General features: G+C 39.1%; 1 protein-coding gene across 3 annotated transcripts in view; it reads right to left on the bottom strand.

Moving 5' to 3' along the window:
- Nucleotides 1-12,071, bottom strand: part of pald1a (phosphatase domain containing paladin 1a) — an 89,128-nt gene that overhangs the window by 67,351 nt on the left and 9,706 nt on the right. For 2 of the 3 annotated variants that reach the window (XM_034707708.1, XM_034707709.1), the window contains exons 2-5: nucleotides 5,789-5,986; nucleotides 5,498-5,600; nucleotides 2,136-2,315; nucleotides 1,526-1,690 (exon numbers count right to left, since the gene is read on the bottom strand). In XM_034707708.1, coding sequence (XP_034563599.1) covers nucleotides 1,526-1,690; nucleotides 2,136-2,315; nucleotides 5,498-5,600; nucleotides 5,789-5,973 — 633 coding nt within the window. In that variant the 5' untranslated portion in view covers nucleotides 5,974-5,986. Of the gene's footprint in view, nucleotides 1-1,525; nucleotides 1,691-2,135; nucleotides 2,316-5,497; nucleotides 5,601-5,788; nucleotides 5,987-8,559; nucleotides 8,650-12,071 lie in introns of those variants that run through there. The other variant, XM_034707707.1, reaches the window with a different exon arrangement.

Genomic DNA, 12,071 nt, shown 5'->3' on the forward strand with positions numbered 1-12,071 from the left:
CTACCAAAAAGAGAGATAACATCCTAAGATTTTAATAATGATGTGCAAAAACAGTGCAAGGTGTAATAGTAGATGTGCAATATTTCATGCAAAATGATAATGTGCAGTAATAGTATATATGCAATATTTCATACATAATGATAATGTGGAATATTATGTGTATTGACAATGTGCAATAATGAAAATTGTAAAATATTTCATGCAATGGTAATGTGCAATAATAATTGATGTCCAATGTTTCATATTTAATGATAATGTGAAATAATAATAGTAGATGTGCAATATCTAATGCATAATGGTAATGTGCAATAATAACATGAGCAAAAATTTCATGCATAATGATAATGTGTAATAATAATATATATTCAATATTTCATGCATAACGATAATGTGCAATAATAATCTATTTGCAATATCTAATGCATGATGATACTGTGCAATAATAATATATAAGCAATATTTCATATGTATTGATTATGTGCAATAATGATAAATGTGCAATATTTCATGTAATGGTGATGTGCAATATTTAATCCATTATGATAATGTGCAGTTATAGATGTGCACTATTTCATGTTTAATAATAACAGATGAGCAATATTTCGTGTGTAATGATAATGTGCAAAAGTGATGAATGTGCAATATTACATGTAATGGCAATGTGCAGTAATAATAGATGTACAATATTTCATGCATAATGATAATGTGCAATAATAATAGATGTGCAGTATTTCATGCGTTATGATAATGTGCAATAAAAGGTGTGCAAACATTTTATGTGCATGACAAAATGTTTGTGTACAACAGATGTGAAATGTTTCACATGAAATACTGCATGACAAATTGTTTTAAATGCAATTTAAAATGTGCAAACGTCATGTGCACTATTACATACACAAAGTGTATATGTGCAATGACCCGTGCAGAATTGTTTCATATGCAATAACATTGGTGCAAAAAAATACATGTGCCTTAATACATCTTTAAACATTTTTTCAGCAGTAGTGAAGTTCTTGATGAAGATGAAAAATATTGATGTGCAATTTAAGATCAGCTCGTGCCATAATGTGCACAAATGTGCAATGATAAAGGTGCAAAATGTTCGTATGGAATTAAGTTGGTGCACATTTTTTATGTGCAATAATATAGGTGCAAAAAAGCATATGAAAATCATAGGTGCAACATGTAATGATGCGAAATAATTGCAACATTTTTCATGTGATATAATTGCTGTTCAAAATCTTTGGGGAAAGTATAAAAGTTCTTTTACTTTTTTTACTTTATACTTTATAATGCCTGCCTTTTTATACAGTTTTTATATGAATTTCCCAATGCTTATGTATTTTTATGATTATTTTGGTCACATTGCTAAATACAAAGCTTCTAACACCTGACCCTTGGAGCAACACACACAAATTCCATTGTGCCTCTGCAAAGGAAAATAAACTTCTGTTCTATTCACTAAACATCTATTCTAAATGGGTCACAACACATCGTCACATGTAGATGCTGAGTAATCCGTCACCTCCTTCCTGATAGTGAGCTCCAGGCCCTCCACCAGATCCTCCTTTTCCAGGTCATGAAGGTTCTCATGTAGGTTTTCCTTCCTCCTTGGGGTATACGGCAGAAAGTCATCATCCTTGTGCAGGAAGACCACTGGCTCCTCTCTCACACAAAAAAATATGACCTCCTGTTTGCAAGAGCACAAAAGGAAGGCTTGAATTAATGACCTTTGAAAGATTTCCTTTTACTTTCTACACCAACCCCAACTGGAAACAATCTGTCGTTATAAGACATGCTGCAAGGATTTAAGAGAGGCTTGACGTATAATTTTTTGCAATTTCATTTTAATTAGGGTACGTTTTCTTGCTGTTGTAAGCAAAGAGAGTCTTTTTCCACTGGTGCACATGACCACAACTTTGTTTGCTCAGTCTCACAGTTCAGCCACAGCCTCCTCTCAGCACTTGACTCCTCAAATATTTACTGACAACACAGATAGAAGGAAGGCAGGCAGAGACACACAGACGAGGGACAATTAATGGCAAGGAAACCACTAGTTAGCGAGTGTAGAGTTTGTGTTAGCTCATATAAAAGTCTGAAGTTTGTCTGCATAAATGTGTGTATTAGAAGCTAACCTCGTGTCCTTGCGCTTGGAGTCTCTGGAGAACTTGTTTGAAGCCGTTCAGGCTTGGCTGACCCATCCCATACAGCGGGTATGACCCTTTAACTTGGCGGAAGTTGGGCGCTCCATAGCTGCCTGTGGTATTTAGGACATCTGCCTTGCTGTACACATCCTGGACCATGAAGTACTCCCCCTGGAAAGAAATGCAGCTTTTATGAGACGTTATCAAAAAGCAGGGCCTCAACACAACTTCCACAAAGGGAGCATTTGGAAATCCTGCTGAATAAACATGTCATAACTAAACCACTTGTCTTAAACATATAAAACTGCTCAGCATTCTTAAGCTTTTTAAATAAGTTCACACTTCAACATCTGAACAATCTGAGCATGGAAACATCTTTTTTTTTCTCCCTGCTCTCTCACTTGGCAAATACCAAAACTGCTCCGGTCTGCTTCCTCTGTTGTCTCAACAAGTTAAATCACTCTCTTATCACCCTCATCTCTCCAAGATTTATTATTTTGTGTTTCTATTGAGCTTAACATAAACATAAATACAAACCACTCCCAATCAGAGAATTCCACCACCAACAAATCCCTCATTGATTTGCTCACTGACAATCTTTTTGGCTGGTACAACTTATGGAAGGTGATATTTAAAAGGAGGGTACTGTTACCTTTTATATTTGTTGACCATAATGAAAATACAGGGAAAAATATGAGCCAATAAAAAGCCAAATAAATATAATTCTACTACTTTCTATCTTTGATCTTTAGCACAACAACCCCTGAGAGGCATTTTAAGCTAAAACTACTCTGAGGAAGGTCAACAAATGTCATATAACAGTGACTTAAAGCTAGGGTTGGTAGTCATGGAAAACTAGCATGAATTCGAATGTAGCATTTCCTCAGGTCTCCAATTTTCCAAACCCCCCCTCTCCCCTCCTCGCTCCTCCAAAACGACGCCCCCGCTCACATTCACAAGCGCCGCTGATTCGCGACCATATGATCGTGACTGATTCAAAACCGGTCCTCAGCACATCGTTTGTGTTTTGCACTACGTCAACTCATGTCTCACTCAGCGGTAAGAAAACACCAAAACATTATCATAGTGAACGTTAAAAACACAAAAGAACATGAAATGTACGCGCAGGAGGCGGGCAGAACGGCAGGACGGGATTTGATTGGTTTCATAATTTGGCTCCCAAAGGCAGGGATTGGTTGGTGTTTTCCCAGGTTTACTCCGGCTGTAAATAGCAGCTTTTCCCCCCCCTCTTTTTTAAGAACACATTATAGATACATAAAGACAAGATCATTTTAACCAGTATAACAAAAAAATCTAAATCTGACTACCAACCCCAGCTTTAACAGAAATCCATCAATGGTTCAGTTCTAATACTGACTATTAAACCAAGTTTATGATGTACACAAGTTTTTCCAATGCTGATAAAAGTTGAATTTAACAAGTCATACTTGTTTTGTTCCCAATTTTCCATCCTACAGTAATTGCTCTTTTAGGTTGTAATAGGCAAAAGTCGTTAAGTGCATGATCCCCATTCTTAGTGGTTAAGTGTTGTGGATAAATACCCAGAATGAAAAGCTTTGAAAGTATGCAGTACAAAAGTGTTACTGTAGCTCACAGTGGCCTTTAAGTGGCGTAGTCTTGATGGTGTCATATACAGTTGTGCTCATAAGTTTACATACTTTGGCAGAATTTATGATTTCTTGAGTAGTTTCTGTTGTCAATATGATATAAAAAGAGTAAACACAGTTGTTTGACAATAAATGGCTTCACCCAACCACTAACCATGAGTGAAAAAAAAGTTTTTCTCTTATCATTCATATTCTCTGAAAAATGGCCAAAAAAAAAATCACAAATTCTGCAAGAGTATGTAAACTTATGAGCACAAATGTATGTTCTTAAGATCCAATCATATTGCAAAAGCTCATTGTTCTTGTTTGAGCGTTCAGACAGGCTTTGGTCCTGAAATATACTCAAGAAAACCTACACTCCAGCTTATCCATTTATCTTCTGTAAAATCATAGTACTCGCCAATGTTTGCCTTAAAGCTCCTGTGAGGAATTTTTGGTGTGCTTTGTTTTTGGCGCCCCCTTTGGACAGAGCTTTACCACTTTCTCTCTACATTTATTTTATTCTGTACATGTATCAAAAGTGTCTTCTGATGAAAAATTTTATCCTGCAAAGTCATCACTCAGCAATTTTTGCTTTGAAATATGTCAACAAAGACTGCCCGACACCTACCCTACATCAGCTGTTACGAGCTTTAAAATTACTAGAGCTATTACCAATATTGTCACTGTTTCTTCCCCCAGGCTGTCACTCTGATGAACACTACACCATAACAGTGTCATACCTGTAGCTGTGGAATAAACTAGGATCAATACTCTTTGTAAATAAACATATAAATATACAATGTTTATTTTTTATTATTTAACTACCACTTACTATACTCTTTTAATTTAAAACTACCTCTGTATGCCTTATTCTCATGCCTTTGTACAAAGAGAGCACAGTTTACCAAAGTCAAATTCCTTGTGTGTTCAAGCATACCTTGCTAATAAAGCTAGACTACATACAAGCAACATCATTGATTACAGTCTGTTTCATAACCAGGCAAAAATGTCCTAATAGGAACTTTAATTTGTAGTCTTCAATACAAAATCTTTTAAGTTCTGTTCTTCGGTTTCAAGGAAAAAGCTGGACCAAAAAAAAAGGAAGGAAAAGACATGCTTTTAAATAAATTGGTTTAATGTGGACATTATTCTTAATGTAGGTAAAATTGCTGCCATGCCATATAAAGTGATGTCATGTCACTTCATCTGGATTATTTCCTCTGTACATGGCACATTTTTTCTTCACTTCATAATGTTGTCTTTTGCACATTCCTTCACTATCTGCACCGCTCTTTTCATACATTTATAATACACAGATACATAGTATGTTTTTAAATTGAGTATCTTTCCATTCAAAGTAGTTGCTTTTCATGTTCCTTCTATGTTTATTGCCGTTCAGCAAAATACAGAGACACTATTCATATGTATGTAAACTCACTCTGCAATAAACCCGATTCTGATGTAGGCAGGGTCTGTGTGTTAACACTGACAAACACTGCCTGTCTGAACAGACAGAGTGGAGGTGACAGAGCAGATCAAAGCAGCGATAAGAAGGTGACAACATTCCTGTTACAATGGCTGCCTCACATCATAAAACATTGCATGACAATGATCCTGTGCCGCTCTGTGATTTGGACACCTGAATGTGAAAAGAGCTGAGCTTAGAGACAGGTGAGGGGAATCCACGTCTTTCAGCTTCAGCAGTGTGATAGGAGGTTTGTGCTGCATGTTAAAAGGACTCACCTGCACCAGGTAGTGCTCGGGCATGCTGTCTGATATCCGTCCCACTTTATAGTTGGTCTTGAGGATTTCATCGTGGATCTGGAACTCCTGCCTGCAGTTATACCTGTGAAACAGAGAGCATGCGCGGGTCTGGGGGTCAATTCAATTATCAGCTCCTGTTTGCCAGGCCTGGATTGACAAATGAGATGATAACGGGGGCAAACACTTCAGCTTGGGGGGGGGGGAGTCCTCACAGTGATCAAAGAGGATTAACACCCAATTGTGAGAACGCGTATTCGGGGAGGGACTTACGTGATGACGACAGGTGCGACTTTGTTGGTGATAATGGACTTGGCCTTGTTGTTGTGGATGTTGACCGTCTGAAAGGGGCTCATGCTCAGAGACTGTCTGCTGTCGGCCATCCCGTTACCGTGGACACTCTCAAGCGGTGACGCTACGGAAACAGGCTGTGGCGCGGCGCTGGCAGTTGTACCCATGCTCCACAAGCAGCTGTGAATGACATCGCAGCGGACTTAGAAACAGGAAGCAAACATGCTCGCATACAAGCTCACACGGTGGTAACACATACAGTACATGGGGTGAGGGGGGGGGGGGACCAAAGTTACAGATATATGAAGTGTGAAAAGCTATTTGGGGAAGGTCTCACACTTCAGCACTGAAGTGATTCATCACTGGTATGATATAATAAACACATTCATTTTTCAAGAAGCATTCCCACTGTTTTCATTTCAGACTATAAGAAAGAAAATTATACTTAAAGATGTCTGTTTTAATTTTTCATACATAACGTATCCTACTGACTTTTTGCCCCCCCAGTTTTTTTCCCTTGTACCACTACAGGGTTGCTTTTATCAAATAAACTTGAGCACTGTAACAAGTACTGGCATCCCCCTCTTCAATACATTAGAGATACTACATAACTGTGCAACAACAATAACCTACTTTTTGAATGGCATGGGGTAACATGCTGCAGAGAGGGGAGCTTGTTTGTTGTTTTCTTAACTCATTTGAGGACCAATTGTTAATATTGAATGTTTTATTTCTATTCTCTCAAAAGTTTTAAAATAAAAAAGTCACATGTCTGTGTTTTTGTAGTGCTGAAAACACAAAACCAGTGACACTGCAGTTTCATGCACCACTGCTTCGACTATCAGCTTATAACTCCACTGTTAGTCAGCACCCAACACTTGCAGTGAAAAATAAAGTAAGATTAAATAGTTTTAGTTCATTAAAATTTGAAAACTTTACAGCTGGCTAAATTATTAGGCTTATTAGCTTTCCATCCATTTCCATGAACTGATCAGACAGACAGATATCAACTTATGCAATCTGACAAAACTTTTTTTTTTTTTACCTTTCTTGATAATCACACAGCTGTGCCAAATAACTTGATTCTGATTGGTCAAAACTCCATAACTGTTATTGATTCTGAATAGCAAGAGTGACACCAGGGACAACAAGGAGTCCAGGTCATTTCACCCCTTTCTGTTGACCCTGTGGCAAAAGTGCTAAATATAATAGCAATGTTAAAAATCATGGAGTTTTTTTTTTTTTTTTTTTTTTTTTTTTGCTATTCTCAATTTATTCAGAAAGCACCAAACTTTAGACACATGGTTACCGGCATAACAGTTAGCATCAGAGGAAAGAAAATATGAGGATGTAAGCCGTGCAAAAAACAGCGAGGAGTTATCTTTAGTTGGTAGCCAGGTAATAAGTTTGATAATGTGTAGGGAGCGGGTGGTTATGTGAAAATAGAAATCCCAAGATGATGACAAGGCAGAGGGGTCTTGTCTCACCCTCTCAAGTTTCTATTTCGCATGATCACCTGCTCACTATACATTATCCCTAACATATAAATCATAAATGTAGCATAATTCCTGATAACACAGTCGTACAGTATTTGAAAACTGTAGGTACAATTTATTAATCTCCACACCTGAGACCCTCCTCCAGCTAGTCCTGCAGATTTACAACACGGAACAAACGAGAAAAGATGGAGCATGTTTGATATGTCTGTATCTGACACAGAGCCAGATAGACTCTTTGGCTGATAAATGACATCATTTAACAGGAGTCTTTTAAGAGATGATGCAGCATACAGAGCCAATGATGAGCTCAGAAAATTCCTGTCTGCTGCAGTCAGCCCATAAAATATGATAAACATTCATTTCATATCAGTACACGTAAATCAAAGGATAAGAGTCGAGCATGAGGCGGTGTTTATATTTGATACAAAGTGCTCAGAACCCTGTGGCTGGCTCGCATAGGGGTCTAACAAACCTCCTCCTCTTTGAATAAACAGTTAGCTTTGCAGGGAGCTCTGCAGATAAACAAATGAGCCCTACAAGCTCGACAAGCAGCAGGAACAATACAGCTCCTCGGCATCACTTGTGGCATGGAGCTGATCAGGAAGCGACGACAAACAGATCAAGGAAAACTGACACATGAAAGAAAAGTATGTCACAGTGGCGGATACTGTAATGCCGCAGCTGCAACATCGAAATGTACTTGATGTGATACAGCTGAAAGGGGACAGCAGGGTGGAATGAGCTCAAAGCACCTCTGTGTGATCTCCAGCTCTGAATAAAGTGGACTTTCATTGTGCAGGGAGGCTCTGTGGGGAAAGAAGTGCCGGCTGAGTCACCGCCGCTCTCCCCTTTGTTGAGTCTGGATCTGAGTGGGCAGGTCAACCTTTTACTCCTAGACGCTTTGATTTGATAGAGGGGATTCTCTTTTAATAAGCACAACAGGAGGGAAATAATGATGTACTGGCTGCTTTGTCCAATGGCATGGTTTAAAAATACCAAATGTTTTAACAGCTTTCCTTGAGTTGAGTTTATGCTGCAATGGAGTAACTGGAGAGTACAGATCGAAGAGGAAAATCTCCTGAAAAAGTTCCTTAAAAGGAAGCTAAGTTTTCAAGAAAACAGTGCTCCAGCTGCCAAATCTATTAAAGTCCTCACCACATACCAAAAGCATCTCTTTTGCCTTAATTCATGACTACCACAAGAGAAAACACAACAAAAAAAGCCTCCACACTCATAAGATCGGACAAATCTTACGTTTGGGATGAGGAGCGAGATCCTTTTCTTTGCTGCTTGTTTTCCGCCATGGTCCAAAAGGAGTGTGAGAACTTGGCATCACATCCAAAAAAGAAATCGTCCTCTTTAGATTACCCCCTTACCCCCTCCCCAACTGGTGGGAAACACCCCTTGAGAAAGAGAGAGAGAGAGAGAGAGAGAGAGAGAGAGAGAGAGAGAGAGAGAGAGAGAGAGAGAGCGAGAGAGAGACAGAGAGCTCACAGTGCCCGGCTGCTTGGCACTGAGCAAATGAAGAAAAAACTTCAGGGGCACAGAGGTTTCAGAAAGCGTCCTCCTCGCCCTCGTCCTATCTCCTGACTGATGTCGAGGAGTAGATTCATGCGAGAGACTCAAGTCTCTATGGAGGGGACCGGGGGAAGTAGTGGTACATCTGGCAACCAGATGGCGAAAGTTCAGCTCGCTTTCACAGGGACAGACTGCGCACAAAGATAATACAGTTGACTCTTGTACTGTACACCCACCAATGCAAAGAAACACACTGGAAATATCACTCATGTGATGCTCATCAGAACTGGCCAATCAAGTGTGGGCAAGAAAATTTGTATATGTAGAGCAAAAGCAGGCAGATCACACACACAAACACACTTGCTCTCATTGGTGGTAATCTGGCAACAAATCACTCATCAGATTCAACAGATACTGTAACTTCATTCAAGCACAGCCAACAAACCAATCCAAAATTTCAATTTGAGCACCAAATCTGCTCGACTTTGTGCTAACTTAGGAGAGCCATCAGATTAGATTTCCCAACTTCCAGGAAAGCATCAAACACCCCTGATCTGATCTCTGTTCAACAAAAAATACATGTACAAGATAATATTTTCTCCTCGAGGACAGACTTGACAAAATTAGAATTTTTACTTTTTTTTTACAAGAGAATCTGGTTCTTTTTCAGGCTTGTACCACAGAAGATAGCCAAAGTGCAGCCTCTGTGTAGCTCACTGACTACTGTTGAACTGAGATCTTCTTGAAACACATGAATTAGTGCCCCTCCAGGACATGCAGTGGACACAGAAATGGCAGCTTTGTTTTTTAGAACTGCTGTCCCACACTGGAGTTATCTAAAAGTTGGCATACATATCCCAGAAGCATAAAGCGCTTTTTTGAAGCCAATCGGCGGGAGCCATATTGCTGCTGTCGACTGATTGTGACGTAAAGAGGCGGGCTGTGAGCCTCCTAGCCAAAAGCTACAGTGTTCCCGCCTGTCAATCAAGTCAGCTGTGCCTCTCATTGGAAGACTCGTAATCTCAATATCTTTTAAATTTGCAGGGTTAGAAAAAAATCACCCCCCTCACAGTGTGTGCCAATCCAGACACCAGCTATCCAGACTACACTTGTCTTTTGTACCAGGCTGTAAACATGTTTATTTCTGCTGTAAAGATCGACTATTTTGAATTGGTGTGTATGTGGTTTCCGGTACTTCCGGAGCCAGACTCAAGCGGATCCTATGTATGTAGATACTCCTATTTGTCAGAACCATTCGTTCATCCCAGGCCTTGATGATATAGGTTTTCACATCTGGAGTCAAAAAGGCATCTGCAGTATAGGAGATTTATATATCAACGGGAGTTTTGCTACATTTGCTCAATTGAGAGCTGTGTACGATATACCAGCAACACATTTTTTCAGATACTTACAGATCAGGGATTATGTCAGAAAGCACTTGCCAAATTTTGTAACCCTGAACAAACATGAGTCCATGGAAGAGATAAATAAATTTGATCTGGTTAAACACGGGGCTTTTTCCCATTTTTATCAAATCTTACACGGCATAGATGAGGTGAATACATTGGGTCTTAAACAGACGTGGGCTGAAGAGTTAAATGTGGAGATAAAAGATGAGACCTGGGATGAATGTTTAAAGAATATACATGACTGTACGACTCAGTCTTATACAGTTTAAAACACTTCACAGACTTTATTACTCTAAGGAAAAACTGCATTGTTTTTTCCCTGATGTTTCTCCTCTCTGTAATAGATGTCAATCCTCAATGGGTAATTTAACGCACTCATTCTGGTCATGTAGTAAACTATCAGTGTATTGGAAAAACATCTTTTGTTGTTTGCCTGAGGCTTTTGGAAAATGTTGGAAACCTGACCCACTGGTGGCCGTCCTTGGAGCTGCAAGCTCCTTATCTTTTGCTGATAAGTATGAGAAGAAAGCTGCTTTGTTTGGAATGGTGGTTGCAAAAAAGCTAATACTAAGAGTGTGGAAGATGGACTCTGTGCCCACCTTTGATCTGTGGCTGGGACAAATGGTGAAGACTGAACCTTGAGAGACTGAGATTCCACAAAGAAGACAGAGGAAGTGTGTTCAATAAGATTTGGGACCCTTTGCTGAACTTTCTTAGTGGCCAAGATTAATATTCTGCATCATAACTGCACCATCCTGCTGCAAATGTGTCTTTGTTTTTTCAAGTTTTTCTTTCCTAATAAGAACTGCTTAAGATAAGGTTTTAATGTGAACAAGGCTGCTATTGCAACAGACGTGCTCTTTCTTGTTGTTGTTTTTTTTATTTTTCGTTTTGGGAAGGGGGTTAGCTTTTATTTTTAGTTTTGCTTTGTTTGTGTGTTGTCAAGTCTGTATTTTCTATGTGTATAAAAGCAATAAATATATTTTCAAAACTTTTCATATTAACAAGAAGAAGATTTGACATACTTTGTTTCATGTCTTCGATTACTTGTAAAAGATAAACAGTCCCATCTCTTTTTATGGTCTTGCTAATAAGTAAAACATTTAAAAGGTTTCCACTAAGGACTTTTTTCATGACCCAACCACTAATGTAATGATAGACTCCTGTGTGTCACAGATAGTGAAGCCCAAGGAGTCAAATAGGTGATGAGTGATTTTGGTCAATTTAAGCCAACCATCTTGACTTGAATTGGCTCAAAACAGTCAATGAACTACAAAGTTGCTGCCCCAGTGTTGGTCTTCAGCACTACTCAAATAAAAATTTGAAGTTTTATACAAAACAAAGATATAAGATGTCTTCTTTCCTTCATTTTCATTTGGACTGAAAACAGAGCTCACAGTCTGTGCATTCCTCAGAGTGAAGGGCATCGACACAGCAAACCCTTTTTCAATCGCTGTCACTTTAAGGACATTTAATCAGTAGGTTTCCTTTACCCACCACCACAGTCATGCATGATAATGTGCATGTTCCTATGTGGCTGCGTTGAAGGCTATAAAACACTCTGACAACAGGCCCTTCCAAATGTTCTCATCCACACTGGAACTTCATATGTCTTGTACCATGTGATGTTGCTATTTGTACAAACGGCTAACGGGCACTTCCTGAAAGGGGCTGCCATGTTATCGGCCTCCAAAGGAAATGAAACCTCAACGTTGCTGCAGTTCATAAAGTAACTTGCAAACTGTAACTGCTCTATTGCAAAACCCTCATTCTTACCATACAGGATTGTCACCTCTGCTGCAAGACAATGGTGCATACACACTCTGATATGAGTCTCTG

Source organism: Notolabrus celidotus, chromosome 18 (assembly GCF_009762535.1).
Source record: "Notolabrus celidotus isolate fNotCel1 chromosome 18, fNotCel1.pri, whole genome shotgun sequence".
NCBI classification, from domain to species: domain Eukaryota; kingdom Metazoa; phylum Chordata; class Actinopteri; order Labriformes; family Labridae; genus Notolabrus; species Notolabrus celidotus.